This window comes from Gambusia affinis, linkage group LG02 (assembly GCF_019740435.1).
Source record: "Gambusia affinis linkage group LG02, SWU_Gaff_1.0, whole genome shotgun sequence".
NCBI lineage: Eukaryota > Metazoa > Chordata > Actinopteri > Cyprinodontiformes > Poeciliidae > Gambusia > Gambusia affinis.
Window position 1 is genome coordinate 13,189,598 of NC_057869.1, and position 21,156 is coordinate 13,210,753.

Here is a 21,156-nt window from a genome sequence, read left to right on the forward strand (position 1 = left end):
GACCCAGATTCAGCCAAACATGTGAAAACCGCACTGTGACTTCTGTGTCCTGGAGTGTTTGCAGCCCTGTCCGAGTGTTTGAGGTGAACTTTAGAAAAATTTAACCTTAAGTCAGCTGCAGACAGTTGACCCCAGAAGCAGTCCTCATTTACCCCCAGCTCCCATCAACGTGGTCTCACTGCCATGTCTCACTGCTTCTTTCTGAGGTTATGTAACACTGCAGCCCTGCAAAAGCTGCTGATGTGACAGATTCAAATTCCAACACAAACGCACACATGCTTAGTGATCAGAACAGATCATGCTGTTCCCCTTGTGACTGCTGGCCTCATTTGTGTCATCATTATTGGCTGCTGTACTCGACATTTTGTATTGAATTCTAACGCTGTCGTATTTTTGCATGTTGACATGTTGCTGTCTCGTTATAAAAATACGCTTTCTAAATCTGAGTGCGGATGCTGCAAAGGAGAAAAGGCAACCAGGGAGAGGTTGCAGGTTTGCACCATGTGACCTCACCAGCTGTTGCTGTGTGCTGTTGGGAAAGACAGGAGGTGAAACAGGAGGGAGACAAATGGGGAGGGGTCGGTGAGCTTCCCTGTGGCGCACAATGTGACTAGTGACAATCCCTTGTTTCGCAAAGAGGGTGGGAGAGAGAGAGATAAAGAGAGAGAGCGGAAGATGAACACAAACATGCACAGGTAGAGACGTGAGAAGGGAGCCGCACGCACTCTCCTGATTCAGCGGAACGGATTTATTCGTCACCTCTACCCCTGCAGCCTCTTACGCAGCGAGCCTGCTGCAAAACACACAGGGCATTCCTAAACCAAGCAGCAGTCATCAATCCGCTGCGTGGATTAACAGCTCTCTTACAACTCGCTTTCAGTTGCTGGGTTCCCGCCGAAGCTGAGATACACCAGCGGAGAGCGCAGAGGATGGAGACACCACAGAGCGACCGCTGCATTGAAGATGCGCCAACAGGGAAACTGCGGGACAAATAGGGAGCCTAAAAGAAGAGCCGTGTGTTACTGCGCCTATATCTTGGGGAGCCCCCCTCCTCCTACACGGAAATGTCCATCATTATGGGATAGATGCGCGGGTCTGATCGTTACCATGGATACAAGCAAGCGAAAATTTACAGTGCGGAGATGGTTTTCCATCTACCTAAAGAACAAAGCAGCGCGGAACAAGAACAGCGCTGGGTTCTGTCAGCTGGAGGTTAGTCGTTTTGTCAGCTGGGCGTGTTTTGTTTTTTTAAGTCTGATCAGACACGAGAAGCATGCACGTGTGAAAGCAGCTGCATCACTATTGGGACCTGTGTATGTGTGTTGGGTGTGTATACTGATGTGTGGAACTGGACAGGCAATATCCCGAAACATAAACACAGACAGCTGACTCACAGCTCACTGGTGTGAAAAGTGTTGCTGAATTATTCTGAAAGCAGTGCTAGTTTTTGCCCTTCTCTCTGTCTGCCAAGAAGCAAAGCCTGAGGCCCACAGGAGATGTGTTTTGGCAGAGAGAGGGTGTGTGAGGCTGGGTGTAGGACACACTGTCATACAGGGAAACACAAAGCAGAGGCAGGCAGGTTGGTCAATACGTGGATCTAGACAGATTGATTCAGTTGACAGCCATAGCAGTGGAGTTCTATTTATAACCCAAACACACCAGCAGGGTCACAGTGTGAGATGTCCAGCTCACCTGCCTACATGCCTGAGCTGTAAATGCAGTAAAACATTCTCCATGACCTCCTGTTGTGAATGCTGCTAGATCAGCTTGAGTCACCATTTGATTATTGTTTGAGTGACTGTCTAGATCTCTGGATGATAATTGCTGCCCTCCATGATGACAAATATTCATGAACATTAAACTTTACATTTGTCATGTTAAAACCACAAACTGAAAGTATTTTATTGAGTTTTTTTTTAGCAATCAACTATTCAGTGATATGAGATCAAAACTGAACTTTGAAGTTTCCATGCAAAACGTGTGTGAACGCTTTTCTTTAGCAAGCAAAGGGAACTTGGTCAGAGTTTATGGAAAGAAAGAAAGAGTCCTCAGTGGGAATCTGTTGAAGGCTGCAAAAGACTTGAGATTGCCACAGAGGTTTGCATTGTACACCATTGTCCTTCTTTATTCTGAATACTCCTAAACATGATACAGCTAAACAGTTTTCTCACAGAAGTCATCTCTTAGTATGTGATGGAAAACTAACACTACACATCACTCCTGAAACACCTTTCTCCCAACATAGTGGTGTCAGTATCATGCTGCACCTGTAAGCTATAATGCTGCAAGTAAACTTGTTAGAGACTGCCAAAGATTTATAACTGAGGTGGAAGGAGGTTCATCACCTAGGAGACACCAAACACACGGGTACAATGAAATGGACTATTGAATTATTATGGCATAATCCAATATGACGAGTCGGGAGTGAGACTGTGTTGCATAATCTGGTAGACGCCTAGACACACTGAAGGACTTTTATATAAACTTATTTGGGCCAGAGGTGTTATTAGTGCTTCCTGTTTCCTTTTTCTTATGGGGTATGGTATTGAAGTATGGGGAAAATCTGCATAGGCTTCATGTTCAATCTGATATTTTTTTCATTGATTCGTGCCTTAAAACGAGTATGATGAAAATCCTCATGTAACACAGAAACACAGCATGACGAACTTAATGAATGCTTGTTGAGAATGAATAGCAAGCTGAATGCCAAGTTAACATTAAACAGCCTTTGTTTCTTTGTGCTGACAAATATCCCAATGGAGATATAAACAATTAAAAAAATAATCATACAATCTACATTCTACATTTTGAGCAGTATGTGACCCTTCTTGTGAATTTCAGGGGAGGCCAAAAGGAAATCCATTTGGATTTATCAACTGTTACCTCAGTAAATATGTTTCTAATGAATGTTTGGTCTCAGATTTAATATATTGTAAAATGAGAGTGAAGTTTAGTTAATGAGTTTGGTAAATGAGAGTGGAGATCTACAAAGAGGTCTGTGTATTACAGATCTCTTTATTGAGAACTAGAGAACAATGTTAGATTGCTTTGGGGCAAAACTACCATTAACAAAATGCAGAAAGCATTTTTAGTGTCCAGAATCAAATCCATTCCCTGTTTGTGCTTGTCCAGTTTCAATAAATCAATTGACTAAGAGCTGGATGTTTGGCTTAAAAGCTGTTGTGCAAAAGCCTCCTGGGTGATCGCACACTCTAACACTTACGTGAATATTCTTTTTGGAAACACATCCATTTCCCTTTTAAAAACTGAGCAGCTTATACGCATTTCACATGCTTTTCTATTTTTTCTGTCAGAAGATATTCTTATGAATTTGACACAGACGTGTCTCACTGACACTGGCTTGACCTCTTGTATTGGTCTGCTAAAACTGAATTAAGTTTAACGATCACATATAAAACAAGTTTAGGAGCTGTTTAACCAAATTCATTTCATGCAAGATTAATTACTTCCCTGACAAAGTCATTATGGTGGTTTATTGAACTTCCACAAGTTTACTGTTGCAAGCTTGTGAGTTACAACAGAAGTCATTTATTATAATTTATTATCATGCAAACTAACAAACAAAATTTTTAAATGACTGTGCTTACTTGAGTTTATAATCCCATCTGCAACAAATAGCTTTAACTTCAAATTAATATGATCTGACATTAGCAAAATATATTTACATTTCAGCAAAAGTGTGGAAAGATGCTATTTCTTTTAAGTCAGTAATAAGCAAGAAATAAGTCTTAAAACCTTCTGAAACAATAAAAAACATGGAACATTTGTAATAATTTCTTAAATGATTGCATTTATTTGTATTTTGTATTTGTATCTAACATGATGCATGTTTTTGGTTACTGGAGATTATTACAACAAATGATGTTTATTCTGTCAGAGCCTAAGTAAACACAGTACAAAGATAGCATTAGAGTAGTTTGCTGTCCTGGCAAAAACTGATCCCACAATTTTATTTCCTGCTTCATTGGAATTTTAAACATTTCTCTTGTTAGTAATTAGCACGAGAATGGTTATTATTCCTGTAATAAACTGCAGTATATTTATTGAAGCACATTATTCAGCCTCTTATGACAATAGAGAATTGGTTGTCTCAGCAACAGATGTGTAAAATGCTGCCGAGCCGCTGGTGGTCAAGCCTTGGCTACCGGGGATTAGCAGGGCAGAGACCCAAAGAGCCAACAGAAGGCATCCTGGAAGTTGGCCCACCACCAGCAGGGAAAAGAGTTGATGTTGTGTTCAATGTAAGCTAGTTGGCAGGCAAAGATGGAGACCTGGGCATCCTAATTTTACAACAATTAGGCATTTGGGAGAGATAAACGTACAATGCTGAGAAAAGTATATTTGCTCCTCATAGATTTCTTCTGGTATTGTTTGATTGCCATTCCTAAATGTTTTATGTCATCAAGCAAATTGTAATATCGGACAAAGATAACCAGAGTAGATATAAAAAGTAGTTTTAGAATGATTAATTCATTCATTAAGTCAAATAGGCTATCTAAACCCATTTGGCCCTTTGTGAAAAAAGTAAATGTCCCAATTTTAAAGAAGGAATTAACTGTGATTGAAACAATTTTTTTTTAGAAAACTGAGCTAGATTTCCCATGTCAGACCCAGGTGTGTTTTTCTACCTGACCTGCAGATATAATAAATCATTTAAATAGAGCCCTTCTGACTGCTGAAAATAAAGGAAAAGTAGGGGAGCAAGGGGTGATCAGAAGGTCAACACAACCCAGAACAACATCTAAACCTCTGCAGGCCTCACTTGTCCCAGTTAAAGTCAGCGTTCAAGATCTACCAATAAGAAGGAGAAACTGTGTAAAATGGTGTCTCTGGAAGAGTTCCAAGGCCAGAATCCCTGCTGATCAAAAGACAGAAATTACCATCTTTTATTGACCAATAAACATCAAGTATTTTGGGGAAGCATTCAAAAGAGGAACCTTTTGATGTGTCACGTCACATCTTACCTAAAACCAACATGGCATTTCAGACACAGACCAGAGTCAAACCTGTGAGGGTTCGGAATGCTTTGCTTCATCAAGATCTGGACAACTTGCTATAAGAATCATCTTCAGGCATCGGTACCTGACCTTAAGTTCAATTAGACTTTGATTCTGCTGGATAACAAAGATTTACTTCACAGAAGCAAGGGCACCTCTAAAGTACTGAGAAAAACCTAAATAAATTTGAGTGGCCTAGCCAAAGTCTAGAGTTTAGTCAAATTCAGATAGATATTGTTCAGTCTCAAAAACCCTTCAATGGAAATTAATTAAAACATTTCTGCAAAGGATATTGACACAAGATTCCTTGGTGTTGATATTAAAGACTCATTGTCAGATATCACAAACCCTTGATCGATGTAAGCTGTTGCTGCCATGGCAACAAGGTTTTAGGTTCACCTGTTGGTTTTTTCCGTTAATGAATAAAATCATTATTTGAAACTTGTTTTTTGTATTTACTCAATTTATCTTTATCCATTAGAGAAAAAAAGCAAAAACAATAAATATATCAGGAGGCAAACACTTTTTCACATCACCTTAAACAGATAAAGTGATGGTTGCAAGAAGCCTCAGAATAATAATAAAAAAATTAAATATTACTAATTAATAACTTGGGCCATTTCTGTATCCATTTAGTTTAGATTCCATTTAGTTTCTGTCTTGTCAAGCTGTTTTTGTCAATCAGGTTGTACAAACACAGCTTCTGAATGAATAAATAAAGTGCAAATGATGATATCTGAATTTCTTTTCTCAGGATGACAGTGTACTTAAAGAGATTGACATCAGCCACCATGTTAAGGAAGGTTGTGAAAAAGCAGACCCGTCTCAGTTCCAGTTATTGAAGGTGCTTGGACAGGGATCCTATGGAAAGGTACTAAAACATGATACAGTAACTGATACCTGGAAACAGGAAAAATTTGAAATTCTAGGAAGAAAAAGTGATTTTGACTAATGTATCATAATCCTTTAAAGACATTCTGAAGGTCATTAATTAAAGTAAGTAATGTGTGTCAAATGTTCAGATTTGGAATGTTATACAGAAGGTGGACAATTATTTTGTTTAATTAGAGAAACTATCCATCCATCCATCCATTTTCTTTACACCCTTCTTCCCTAAATGGGGTCAGGAGGGTTGCTGGTGCCTATCTCCAGCTGCGTCCCGGGCGAGAGGCGGGGTACACCCTGGACAGGTCGCCAGTCTGTCGCAGGGCAACACAAAGACATACAAGACAAACAACCATGCACACACACACTCACACCTAGGGAGAATTTAGAGAGACCAATTAACCTGACAGTCATGTTTTTGGACTGTGGGAGGAACCCGGAGAACCCGGAGAGAACCCACGCATGCACAGGGAGAACATGCAAACTCCATGCAGAAAGATCCCCGGCCGAGAATCGAACCCAGGACCTTCTTGCTGCAAGGCAACAGCTCTACGAACTGCGCCACTGTGCAGCCCCATTAGAGAAACTATGAATATTAATTTTGAAAAAGATTTTGACATTTGGTTAAGATTATGTCTGGGTTGTGTATATATATATATGTATATATATAATTCTTTCTCTTTCCATGTCAAAACATAAGAAATAAATTAAACTAAATATACACAAAACATACACAACACAGAGAAAAGGGGTTATGATCTTACTTTTGACTGGAGTGTGAGTGTGCTTGTTTGTGTGTTTATTCACCAGCAAGTCATCTGCTAATGATAAGCCTCCCATTTCCAATTATCTGTAGATTAGCTCCCTTGACAACAGCTTCATAGACCACTAGGCTTATTTAAATGAGTAGAAGAACACAGACTCACTTGATTAGAGGTCTGCATTAGCCAAACATTCAACCCTGGCAGTCATTGGCAAGCGGATGCTGTTTACAAAGCTGCGAGCAGACAATTGAGGTCGAGTCTCAGTGTGGCCTGGATTGGCTGCTTACATGGCTCAGTGTACTGCTGTCCTTTGACAGACCTTGTTTAAATCATAGCTGCTGCAGCTCCAAGACAGCAATTTACATTTCTGTTTGCAAAACACAATGGAAGCAAATGACCTTCAAGTTTGCCACCTACAAATTTTAGGCTAATGTAGATTGTATTTCAATTAACATTCTGGCAACCGCTTTGATTTTATTGTTTTATATGCTTACAAATGCTTTATTCATGTTTTATGAAATGTTAGGAAGAGTATGACTACCATAAGGTAACTTGTAGCACATGCTACTTATTTCAAGGTGTTCCTGGTTAGAAAGATCAGAGGGGTGGACAGAGGACAACTCTACGCCATGAAGGTCCTGAAGAAAGCCACTCTGAAAGGTGATACAAGGAAACTCAATGAGTGAACACACCTATAAGCTGTACAGAAACATCAAGTCTAAGTCTCAATTTATTTATTTATTCACATGTAATTTAAAGTAACAACTTACCTATTCATTTTGTTGTATGGCTAGGTCACTATATGTATTGCATTACAAAACGTCTCTATTATGGAGGTGCTAATATACCAATATTAAAAGAGGTTTTGTGTGTAAATTATTTTATTTATATGGCTGTTTGATTTCTAAATTTGCATGCCCTACATTCAAGGGATTTGATGTAAAACAGGTTAGTTTGTGCTCTTCCTGAGAAAAACATTTTTTTAACATCTGCTGGGATTAACATGAACCAGAGTGAAGCAGGTTCAGATGTCATGTACTAATCTAGAGTTTTTGTACAAGATTTAATCCTCTTTACCCACACCCTGGAACCGGAAGAATCTCAATCTCATCCTGTCAAGGAGAGAGATGGTGAAGTATAGAGGTTGTCTTAATTTGCACAGGAGCAAGTTCACTTTACAGTGGCCAGTTAGGAAGATACTTGGTTTGTACTGTGTTCAACTACATACAGAAATCTGTTAACTATGTAATAAGTAATCAGGACATGGGAGTAAATATGTAGAACTATTTGCTGCATGTTGAAGAGTAAAACGAGCTTCTGTTGTTTCTGATTATAATTTTGCAGCTCTGTAGCAGTATGGAAGCTCCTTCATTGTATTTTGTGTCACTTCAATGTTCAGAAGCTTTTTACTAGGCTTTTGGAGCAGAATGTCTGCTTTAGCTCCAGGGATTTGTTTTCATCACAGAGGCATTCTGTAAATTGAATTATGTGCGTCAGCGTTCATTTGATGTAAAATACAGTCGTTTTTTTTATCTCTTTGGAAGAATGTCTCAGCAACTTGAGCATAATGATAGTGATGAAAAACAAATACATTTTTCAGTCTTTATTGTCAGTTTTCAGTTTTGTTTTGCTGTCTTTAAGTAATCTATAATCTATTGACCTTATGTGGAATCACATGCCTTTTGATTACTACATGCCTTATTATTTATGTAAAGACATCTGCAGCACGTTAAAATAGATAGAAGACACTATAGCATGTTTTAAACATTTTTCACCCCAAATGTTTCATGTTAACATTCTGTTTTTGTGATTTTGAAAATAGGCCAACAGTTTTGTGGCATTAAATGTCAATGAATCAATAAAGTATTTAGTAATATTGAAGAATTTAGAGATATTTACAATTCACTTAATGACATTATTTTCTGTTTTTAGTGCGGGATAGAGTCCGATCTAAGATGGAAAGAGACATTCTGGCAGAAGTTAATCACCCTTTTATTGTTAAACTCCACTATGGTAAGTCGAATATTGTACTTCTGCAGCTTTACGTTTTTGTATTTGATAGAGAAATAATTTAAAACCTAAATATTGTGCATAGCGAGAAGAAAATGTGTCAGTCATAGTTTTGCACTGTGGTAAATGCTTAATAAATACTTCAATTTAGGAGGGACATAAGGTTGCATCTCAATAAGTCAGAATAATCAAAACACTTTGCTATTTTAGCAACTCAGTTTAAAAACAGTAAACTCATATGACATATAGATAAGTATATATTTCTACTAATCTACCTAATCCTCCAAATTAAGTAGAATTCCATTTTAATACCTAAATGTCAGTGTACTGAGAAAAATATCAATGTATTTTATAGTACATCCACACAATATTTGTCAGGAAACCTGAGATTATTCCATCTGGCTCACATTTGTTTTCAAACTCTAATTTTGGCTGTTGTGAGATTTCAGTTGATAATTTGAGTCATCAGGGATTCTAAAAGTAAAATAATTCAGAAAATATTCTGATTAATATTCATTCTCTTCATAAGAAAAAGAAAATATTGTCTTTTATCTATTAAATACTTTATCACAGTGCAAGCATGCAGAGAATTATGCACACTGCAATAATTTCTTAAGATTACATCCTCAAAATGAAAGAGAGTGTAATAAATTTACAATAATACAAGCTAAATGTGTGTTGTGAAACTTGTGCATCTATGTTTGTGTTTAGCCTTTCAGACAGAAGGAAAGCTTTATTTGATCCTGGACTTCCTGAGAGGCGGAGATCTTTTCACTCGCCTATCAAAGGAGGTGGGCTTGCAAACAGTTTCCTGAAATAGAAATAAAATACCAATAAACACAACATGTATTTGAAATTACTTAGGTTCAATTTTGTGAGTATTTTCAGATAACATCTTCAGTTTCTGAGGTCAAAATCTTTTCAATTTCTTGCAGCAGTTGGAAACCATTTTAGGTTAAGTAAGCAGCTTTTTTAACCTAAAAACCAGGAACAATTGTCGGAGCGCAATAAAAGAACAAATATATGTATTAAAATGTTACAAAGTCAGCCTTATGGCACTGGAGCAATTCACTTTTCTTACCACTTCAGGTCATTATTAACATGTCTAATTAATTTATTTTTTACTTGTACCCCAATATACTGTGACTACATATTCTTTATTTGCTTAGGTAATGTTTACAGAGGAGGATGTGAAGTTTTACCTTGCAGAGTTGGCCCTGGCCCTGGACCATCTACACAGTCTAGGGATAATCTACAGAGACCTTAAGCCTGAAAAGTACATAACATACACTATAAAAGCTTAATTTCCTATGGATGTTTATTTAACTAAATCTTAATGTTGTTTGTCTTTTTTCATCAGTATTCTCCTGGACGAGGAGGGACACATAAAGATCACAGGTCAGAATACACAGCTGTAAACAATCTTTAATCCTTGAATGTTTTTTTTTTTCCTGTCCATATTTGTCTTACTTTGCGTCTGTGTTTCCACTCAGACTTTGGACTGAGTAAGGAAGCCATTGACCATGATAAAAGAGCATACTCTTTCTGTGGGACCATTGAGTACATGGCTCCTGAGGTCGTAAACAGGAGAGGACACACACAAAGTGCAGACTGGTGGTCCTTTGGGGTCCTGATGGTGAGAATTATTCAATTAAACATACAAATATGAATAGGAAGAGTATTTGTTTGCTTTCACTACCTCAGATTGAAGTGCTACTTGTTATTTGTGTGGAATGATAATAGACTTCAAACAACTTACAGTAAGGTCAGACTTACGTCAGAAATAATGTAGAACTGGGGTGACTTCCTCATTTCAGTGAAAATGCTCAGTTACAAAAGTGTTGCAAAAGGATTCACACTTTTTCATGCTTTGGGACATTATAAACACAAATCTTTACTTCATTAGGATTTTTATTTGATAGACCAACACAAAGGTTTTCACAATTAAAATTCAGTAAAATTAATTTTAAACATGCATTGTATTTGTGACCCCTCAGCCATAAATTAAATGAAGTGTAACCAATTGCTTTATAGGTGGAATGTTATGCAAAAGTGACTTTTTTTGAGTACTTAACTGTTAAATCTAGTTAACCGGTGTGTAAGTTACTTTTAATATAAATACAGTTGTTTTGTGATGTTTTATTAAAGAACATTACCAAACAGAGGGGTTGAGTTTGACGCCTGTGATCTAGACAAAGCAGCACTCAAAAGCTGGTTTTTACACATTTACACAGTTAAAAATGAGCCTGTCCGCCCGTCCGTCCATCCATCCATCCATCCATCCATCCATCCATCCATCCATCCATCCATCCATCCATCCTCCCCAGCTGCCTTTTTAACCATTTTCACGCAGAACAATGAAGTGTTTTCAGACATATCGTCCATTATTCATGTGTTTAAAGTGTTTGCAGACTGTTTGGTTAGCAACGAATAACTTGTGACCATAATTGAGGGCTGAGCTGTAGCTCAACAGATAAATTGACAGACTTGCCTTTTGGCTGAACTCTCTCTTCACAACAACACAGAATCAAAACATTTCTACGCCCCAAACCCCCTGTCAATCTCCCTCTTGTATGCCCTCATAAATCTGAAAAATACTTTGAGGTCTCTTCCATTTTGAGACAGAAGTTTGCTTCAAACCTGGAGTTGCCACTCTATTCTTTTCCAGAGGAGAACAATAGCCCCAGACAAAGAATTGTTGTTGTTTTCCAACTATTTCAGGTTCTTGTGAAAGTGTCTCTGGAATGTCTTTGCTTGATGAACCCAAAAATATTATGATCTTATTTACCTAGTGGTTCTTTTCTTTAAACATCCTTCCTGGAAATCCATAGTAAAACATTTTGTAGAGCTGGTTCTGTGGATCTTGATATCATACAGTAATTTCATTTAACCCGGTCATTTTCAAGGTTAAATAAATGTTAAATTTAGTTTAACATTTAACAATAGAAACCACACTTATAAAGCACCCGCAGAAAGCCACATGCAGCCTACGTTTTATTAGATGAGTTAAATGTTTGTTCTGTTTTCCAGTTTGAAATGTTGACTGGATCTTTGCCATTCCAAGGAAAAGATCGGAAGGAAACAATGGCGCTTATTTTAAAGTAAGAACAAAATCTTTTCACATCTTCTGTCTCTAAAAACTTGCTTAAACCTTTTTATTGAATAATTTCCAATTAACCTTGGGCAAAATTCATTCTATTCTAAAACAATTCAGTGTTTATTGACATTTAGTTGGTTTTCTTCTTGACTGGGTCCTATAATTGGATGTGAGGCCCTGTTCTTAAATTTAACAGTTATCATTTTCTCTACCATCTGTATGTTGCTGTGTTGATTCTGTTTGTTAGTATGCTAATTGTCTATGTTTGTGTCTTGTCTGTTCAGGGCGAAGCTTGGAATGCCACAGTTCCTCAGCCCTGAAGTCCAGAGTTTATTGAGAGCACTCTTCAAGAGGAATCCTGCCAATCGTCTAGGTCTGCTGTTCAAAAGCTTCGTACATAATTGATCTGTTAACACTAATGTGATGCATTAGTTTTGATTATGTTTTAACCTATTTCAAATGAGCTGTGGTCTAAAAATGAAGCCGTCTTTCATTTAGTTTCAGTTTCCGAAAACGAGGAAACCATAAACCTACTGTAGACTCTAAAGGTGATATTTCACCTGAATATAACCAATTCAGTCTCTGTTAATTGAGTCTGAAGGTGGTGGGGGTTGTGAGGGTGTTCACTTGACTGTAGCCTGTAGTTAATTTTTAATCAGCTGCCAAGTAAACAGGCATTAGAATGTGCATTTGGGATGTTTTCCTCCATAGCTGTGATCATTTACATGTTTTTTCAATCTGTGTGACTGACAGGAGCCGGACCAGACGGAGTGGAAGAAATTAAAAGACATCGCTTTTTTGCATCAATTGACTGGAATGTAAGTAAATTAGATTTACCACATTTTTATGTGCTACAATATACGCCAACAACAATGTGCAAATGGTTGAACACAGTCAAAATGAAATAAAAGTTAGTAAGTAAAAACTCCCTACCAACAACTTTTTGTGACTCATACCACAAAGCCTTGTGCTCAGAGAGTTTGCTCATGTCAATATGATCTGTCTTGGAAATTACCTGTGCTGTCAGCATGAAACCTTGACATCCTTTGCTTTGATCTGCGCTGCTTGAAAAGGATCATTCTCTGCAGTGTAATGCTCCTTGCTCTGACTGAGATTCTCTTCAAGTAGTCTAATTAACCATGCTGCATCAAAACCGGAGATGTGGCATGGTAAGATTGTCTTTGGATTTGTCTTACATCTACTAGGGAATAACATCAGAGTTGAAACTCACTGAGTGGCTTCACAATTTTGCATACATGAAATGCAAAGCACTTTTTAACTGTGCAGTGCTGTGAATCAGTACCAGTCTTCTTACAGATTTCTTCTTCTGTTTTAAGTCATACAGTAAATTCTAATATCGCAAATTAATATGATAGTTAATCACGCCTGTTAAATCAGGAATTAACTGTGATTAACCACAGTTTGTTTTTAAATTTCCCTATCCACACCCGGTCCTGATTTATAATTGAATCAAAAAATAACTTAAACAGGACCTAAATTTTAACATCAAGTAGGTTCAATTATAAAAATAGCAACACATTATGTTCCAATTAAAAGAATAACTAAACAAAAATAAAGCAGAGACAAACAATGTTATGGATATACGCTAATTGATATACTTTTAAAATTAGAGTCGGTACCAAATAACTGCTACTGATTGGGATATTGAGAATATGCTGAGAATTGTGTCTAAAAATCCTCTAAAAACTGTTTTCATACCTTAGCAAATAAATTACTGAATCTGTCTTGTTTTTGTCCTGCTATATTGAAATCATTTAACTAACCAGTGCATGGAAATGAAATCCACCATCTAGCTTTGTCAACAGTGATGTTGAATTTTTCTATCCACGATATTCTGCTTTCAGCATTTACTCATCTCTCTTCTCGTTCCTGTGTTCCTTATCACCTTCTGGTCATTACCTTCACTACCTTTCAGCCACATTTTTTTCCTATTTTCAGACAGTTTTTGCTAAAATAAGATACCTATGTTTTTCTCCACACCATTCAAATAAATCATCATTATCAGAGTGAGTGGTTTACCTGTTATTGTTTGTGATTATTAAATCTGTCTTAAAATTTTCCTTCTTTTTCAAAGAGTTACTTCCATAATTCTATAAAGCAGACACAGCCTGAAATGCAGTGGTCTGCACCCCCACCTTAAATACAGCTTTGTAGTATTTGTGGCCTGTGTCAGGAATCTATTTTTACCCCAATGAGCCCAGACATACTCAACAGATGTTGCACTAGTGACACCTAAAGGCCATTATCAATAATAACAATGTTCAGTTTTCAACAGCCAGGATAATAAATGCGGGTCCTCTTTTTGTAGTATTAGATATTTAGAGTTTTGTAAATTACTTTGTTTTTGCTCCAATTACATTTCAGCATCACTTTCAGGACACGGTGTTACTATTAAGTTAGTTTATGTTCTTCTTGATGATTGTTCTGTAGTTTACTCCATCTATCTTTACATCAACTCAGACCTTGTTGAAGAAAAACATCCCATGGGGAAACCCAGCACTATGTTTCCCCTATGTCTTTGGTAACTATGTTGAGATACCAAAGACACGTTGGCTGCTTCTTTGGTTAATGTTATCCTCATCCAAGCTTAGCTTAGGTGGATGAGCATGTCTTGGTTGGTGTGCAGCTGTACCTCTTTTCATTTTCATATTTTATGACGTGACTCTGCTCCTTAGTCATCACAATGCTGTTTGTTAACTAATGTAACCCAAGAAATGTCTGAGGCCTGTGTAGAGCAGTTGAATTCATACAAAGGTTAAATTACACACTCTGTTTACAAATTTACATTTGAAAGCAGTTTGTTCCCCTGGATTTTATTTAGGGAAATTAAAAAAAGGACAGTTTACAGAAAAGTTGAAGGGCTGTGAATACTCTGGTGTACATTGCAGTTACAGTTATGAACAACTTCACATAAAGTTGGAATATAATTTATTTTCTTTGATGCTGTGAACAGCAGTTTTCATGCTTCAAAAACAATTTCATCTGCTTACAGTAATGAGCTGCAGTCATAGTATTCCACATCATTATGTTTCTTTCTTTAGTAAAGCTGATGGTTCTTTGCTCATGTAACATTGCTGTTGTCTGGCTCTATAGAAGCTGTATAGGAAAGAGATGAGGCCTCCATTCAAACCGACTGTTGGAAGACCTGAAGACACTTTCCATTTTGATCCTGAGTTCACCTCCAGAACACCAACAGGTAACTCAGACCCATGCATGAACATGCAGAGAGGCGACAACATACTCAAAATAAAACAATTCCATTATCATTTTGATTCAACTCTTGCTAGACGTATATACAGTGATAAAATAGATAGACAGATAGATTTACCACAACTGGCTGGGAAATCTTTGTGTTTTGTTCTATCTCCAGATTCTCCAGGGATTCCTCCAAGTGCAAACACACATCAGTTGTTTCGTGGTTTCAGCTTTGTGGCCACTAATCAAACTCAAGAGGCTACTGTTGCTCCTGTCGTTCCTTCCCGGCAAGAAGTGAACATTAACCCCATAGCGCAAGTATGCAACATTTAGCAAAACATCTCATGACACAACAATTTATACTTACTCACAAATTTAACATATATGATTAAATGTGACGCTAACTGACAGGTTATCTGATATTTTTACTTAAAACGAATAATAAAAATGACATGATGATCTCCAACAGCATATCCGCAGCAATGTGGCTTTCAAAGATACGTATGAACTGAAGGAAGAAGTCGAACAGTCAGGACCCTTTGTCCGCAAAAGATGTCTGCACAGAATTACTGCTGTGGAGTATTCAGTGAAGGTAGGAGAAGTTGTTCACATGAACTTTTCACTGGGCTTTTGGAAATGCAGAGGATAGTTTGTTTTGGCTACAAACAGGAAAACTAGCTCACAATGTCCTGTTTTCATTTTCTAAAAAACTGCTTGTAATTTATGAAAACATTCCTTTTTCAAAAGTGGCTTTGATACAGACAACAATGTCCTTGGTTCATAGATAAAACACGTCATGAAATGTTGAAACCACTTACAAAATCACTGGCATTTCCATTCCATCCATTTACATCTGTTTGATGCATTTTTAGAAGTACCAAATAAAATATATCCCTAACATATTAAATAGTTGTATGTTTGTGCAGGTTATAACAAACTCTGTGTTCCTGTTTATTAAATCAGATTATTGACAGAGCCAAAAAAGATCCATCAGAGGAGATTGAAATCCTTTTACGATATGGACAGCATCCAAATATAATTACCTTGAGAGATGTAAGTAAAAACAAAAACATGATGAAAAGATAAAATGTCAAGCAGAGCTACAGATTTTTTAATTTTCTGAATATTAACCTGACCTGTTTTTTTTTGTCTTAAATATGAATGTCCTCCTCCCCCCACATGCAGGTCTTTGACGATGGCCAATGTGTGTTCTTGGTTCTTGACGTAATGCGAGGAAATGAACTCCTGGACAAAGTTCTGAGGCTGCCAAATTTCACAGAGAGGGATGCGTCAGACATTATCTGTACACTGACCAAAACTGTAGAGTATCTACACTCCCAGGGGGTAAGATGGCCTGTTATGAAACAATTATAAAAATTATTACTGTGGAAATACAGTATGTCCCACAATTATTGGGATGACTGCTGAAGGTTTGCACAGAAAATAAATTGCTCTTTCACTGTGTTGGCAAAATCCCACACTATAACATTTAAAAATTCCACCATTATTTTCCTCATTCAATTTCCTATTTGTATTATCAGACTATCTCCAAAATTTGAATTTCAAATTTTTACTTTCTTTTTACCTGGGGTATAAAAAAAATGTCTCTCGTCTCAATTCATCAGGCTTGCTGATAATTGTGGAAAGTGCTGTGCTTACACCATAAAGTTATTGCATCATCAGACTAATGAAAAATATTAGTACCTCCAAGCACACCAGAAAGCATGCAGGATGGTTGATGATTAGCTTTGTTCCAGGTTGTTCATCGAGACCTGAAACCCAGCAACATTCACTATGCTGATGAGGCTGGACTCCCAGAATCCATCAGGATATGCGACTTCGGTTTTGCCAAACAGCTCCGTGCTGAAAATGGCTTATTGATGACTCCATGTTACACAGCCACATTCATGGCTCCTGAGGTACCGTTGCTACTGATCGGCACTGTAAAATATCTGCTATTTCCCCAACATTCAAACACGAGAAAACAAAGTGCTTGATGTGTATTTTGTGTGTTCAGGTTTTAAGGAAACAGGGTTACGATGCAGCCTGTGACATCTGGAGCCTGGGGATCCTCCTATACACAATGATAGCTGGGTTAGTGTAAACTTTAAAAACAAGAAAACCGATACTGCTGTCAGTGTTTAAAAATACAATTTATTGGTCTATTGTCAGTATTAAGCTTGTGCAATGTCATAATTCCTGGCCCATAATCCCACTGCTGCAGTCTTATAAATAACCTCCCCTGGAACAAAAGCAGAACAGACAATAAGAGAGAAGGTCAACCTGAGGACGAGTTTCATTTCACCCCTTTTCCCATTCACCTTCTTTGTTCCCTATTAGAGCTTTATAGTATCTACAAACTACAAATATACATATTTCCCAAAGTGCTATCCAAAATAGTTTACTGTTTTTCTACTGATTCACTACGTTATTGAATAACTGTAGAATTCTCCATCTTGTTCAGTTTCAGCCCATTTGCCAGCAGCCCTAATGACACCGCAGAGGAGATTCTGGCTCAGATTGGAAGTGGGAAAGTTGTCATCACAGGAGGGAACTGGGACTTGGTGTCTGAAGCTGCCAAGGTTACATCTTAATGTTCTCTGACATGTATTAAAAAAAACATTCTTCCTTTTGTTAAGATACTGATGCTGTCAAGTTATTCTAACATAACCTGTGTGTTATCTGTTCCTCTTTCACAGGACGTTGTGATAAAGATGCTCCATGTGGATCCTCACCAGCGTCTTACTGCCCCACAGGTAGGATGCTTTGTTAAAATAAACTCACCAACAATGAACAGGTAGTCAGTGTAGGTCCTTAACTCTTTTTTCTGTTGAAAAATGCCGAAAAATTGTAGTAAATAAATTATAGCAATTTATTTACTACAAAATTGTAGTAAATAAATTATAGTAATTTATTTACTACAATTTTAATAAGTTTATTTTACTTTCAATCAGAGCAGTATGCTGTACTTACAGTGTGATGCCAATGGCTTATGATGTTCTTTCTCAATGTCATTCTAATTGTTATTAAATATGGATTGAAAATGGATTATCGGTTTTACTGCGATGCTCTTTAGGTTCTTCGGCACCCGTGGATTGTAGAGAAAGAGCAGCTTTCTGACAGACCTCTCACCAGGCAGGATGCTCTCACTGTCAAGGTCAGACCCTTTCTGCTTTCATTCTTTATCTATATGTGACTGTGCCTCATTATAAGCTAACCACCAAAATTTAATTCCCTGTATATGTGATTAGAAAAGGCTAATATTTAGTAAACAAAAAAAATGTTATTAGATCAAAAACATGTTGAACTGATAAGCCAGACTGAGCTTTTTGTTTGTTTCTATTCATAAAATAAATAGCAGCAGATTGTTAGCTGACATGATCATCTTAACATCTCTGTGTATTTGATGTATGCCTTAATTAAAGAAAGAAAATTGATTTCGAGAAGAAAATACTTTAATTATTTTTGTATGTATGTATGTTCTTTATTATATTATCATCATACACCTCATGACATACAACAATTTGACTCCAGAATCCACTAGAAGGCACTTTTTCCACTTACTGGATTGTTGGACAGATCATCTAATTGCATTGCCCTTTATGTCTCGCCAGGGGGCGCTGTTTGCCACATATTCTGCTCTGAAGCGATGCGCTCCTGCTCCAGTCCTGGAACCAGTGCAGTCCTCCAGTCTGGCTCAGCGAAGAGAGATGAAGAAGCTGGGCAGTTCAAGTGTCACTTCGGAACCTAAAGAAAAGGAATAACTTTAATATTGGAAACGAAAGGCGAAAGGGGAACTTAAGTCACAATGAAGACCTGCATCATAGAGACTCATGTTCTGGCAAGCACAAAATTATGCCTAATTAACAAAGAGGGATCAAGATTGACTTGGTTTTCAGTGCAATTTCCAAACTGTATCAAAATTAGCTAATTTTACACTGTGACATAACACTTATTATGCATGTCTTCATACAGAACTTTTCTCTATGATCACAATAAAGTGGCTTTAGTGGAGACAATTAAATTTTAACATGCAGATGCCTTCATAGATCCTTTGGATCTTTCTGACCTGTCTTGTAGCCATTTCATACTTAATTCAATAACAGCACTTTCATGGAGTAAGCCCTCCATTCAGCTACAATATACATGTACTCATTTTAATCCAAGCAAACCTAAAGGAGAGGTTGACAGGGAGGGAATACTTTTGTGCTATATACACTGTGCAATACACCCAGCTTAACTGGAACTGCCTTGGGTTACACATAACGTAACCCAAGGCACTTGGGTTACAATGGACTCGGAAATAAAAATGAAAATCACTTTTTGGTGCCACAAAAAACACATAGTAGACAATTCTTTCAAGATTTTTTAGCTTATATTTTGACTCAATGTGGCACTGATTATAGCAATATTTTTCTTCCATTATTTTGGGAGTTTTGCATGAAAATATGTTAAAGAAAGACATGTAAATATCCTTAGATAAGTAGTTCTGAGATAACCATGGCTCGGACTTTTATTTTCATAATGTATGGCTTCATAGTTGTGTTTGTGTATACATATATATATACATATCTATATATATATATATAGATGTCTCCATAATTTTGGCATTTGACTCTTTATGTATCCCAGATCTATTTTACTGAGACAACAGAAAGTAGGTATAAGACTGGGTGGGTTAAAGTAGCTGTGCCATACTGTAAACCCATTTCTGTCTGCAAACACTTCAGTTAAAAACAACGCATTGTTAAATTAACACTGAATATGAGAATACATTGTTCTATTTGACCTCTGCCAAGGCTAGCAATAGGCTTGTTTTTTCATTACACTGTCAGAGCCACAATATTTGAGAACACTTGTACCAAATGTTTGTTTATTCTGTTTATTGCTGCAGTCCTGGTTGCATCTATTAAGATGAGGAGCAGAATGCATAAGTCAAGACCATAAAGAGGCTTACAAAATGCAGACGTCAGTGGCACTTTTTGCCAGCAAAAATGGAAACTATAATTTTTCACAAACACTATTGGATGCTAAAACCAAGAAAAGCAAATATGGTAAATAAAAGAACCTGTAGCACATTGTGTACATCCTACTGTATGTTCTCAGAAGCATAAACTGTTACTTTACATGTCTGTAACAAATTTAGGTGGGACCGATGCAATACTTTAGGTGTACAATAGTTGCTTTAGATTTTGTGCAATATGCCCCATGTTGGAGGTGAAGCTGTATATATTGTTTGCTAATCAGATTGTACATACTGTCATGCAAATTCAATATTGAAGAGGTTAAAATGGGTGTATATATGCCAAGCTGTACTATGACACGGACTGTAAATTTTGTGCTTGCGTTTCTAAGGAAACTGTAAATATAATGAGATGTTGTTCATCCATTGCTTATAGACTGCACAGACTGTCTACACCTGGTCAGGCATTGAAATGACTGGCTAAAAAGGCCAAAGTTTTTCCAAATAAAGTATATGAATAACAATATAAATAGTTAAATGAAAAGTCTGTTCGTTTACATAGACAGTCCACTGTTTAATTTCTTAATGCCACACAGAAGAAATAAGCTTTTTATCTGAAGATAAAAAGCTTAAAAGACGCATTCAAGCCTGTTGCAGTGAAACTGAGAGATCACTTATAGCTCTGTTTTACAGGGTTATATCACCACTAAAATGTGAATAAAAAAATCATGTAAATAAAGCACAAAGGGAACATGACTTAGATGGGGGAAAAATACAGAAATAGTGGTCTGAAAAAGAATAACGAGAACACAGATTTGATTGCAACAGGAGATCCATCACTGGCTGCATCACGTAAAGAGGCAGAGCAAAGAAACAGAAGCACAGGAACACAGGGTCAGGAGCACCTCAAACGAGAAAGAAAAACAAAAGAGTATGTTTTATTATAGGAAACTATTTTGGAGATGAGGATGTGTTCATAAAGCTAATCTTCAGTTCATTTTTTGCCTATGGATTATTCCTCTTTTGTAACACAGACCATAGGAACATTTTATCTGGTACAGTGCAGCTCTACTCGTCCAAGGTTTAAAAAAAAGAGACAATATTAACAAGAAAAACTATAGATAAAGACTTTTTAGTTTCCATAATGGGCTTGTAATAATAATTAAGTGTAAATGAAGTTGATATCGCCTGTTCAATATTCAG

The 21,156-nt window shown here is 37.1% G+C and overlaps 1 protein-coding gene across 1 annotated transcript; it reads left to right on the top strand.

Moving 5' to 3' along the window:
- Nucleotides 1-548: 548 nt before the first annotated feature.
- rps6ka2 (ribosomal protein S6 kinase, polypeptide 2) lies at nt 549-20,703 on the top strand. Its single transcript, XM_044136722.1, has 22 exons — nt 549-1,212; nt 5,773-5,889; nt 7,246-7,327; nt 8,600-8,680; nt 9,389-9,468; nt 9,847-9,953; nt 10,038-10,075; nt 10,171-10,313; nt 11,708-11,778; nt 12,059-12,147; nt 12,528-12,592; nt 14,889-14,991; nt 15,166-15,308; nt 15,460-15,582; nt 15,954-16,043; nt 16,176-16,334; nt 16,748-16,909; nt 17,008-17,084; nt 17,455-17,572; nt 17,690-17,746; nt 18,067-18,147; nt 18,605-20,703. The coding sequence occupies exons 1-22, from the start codon at nt 964-966 to the stop codon at nt 18,752-18,754; spliced, it is 2,385 nt and encodes a 794-aa protein (XP_043992657.1). The 5' UTR covers nt 549-963; the 3' UTR covers nt 18,755-20,703.
- Nucleotides 20,704-21,156: the final 453 nt, after the last annotated feature.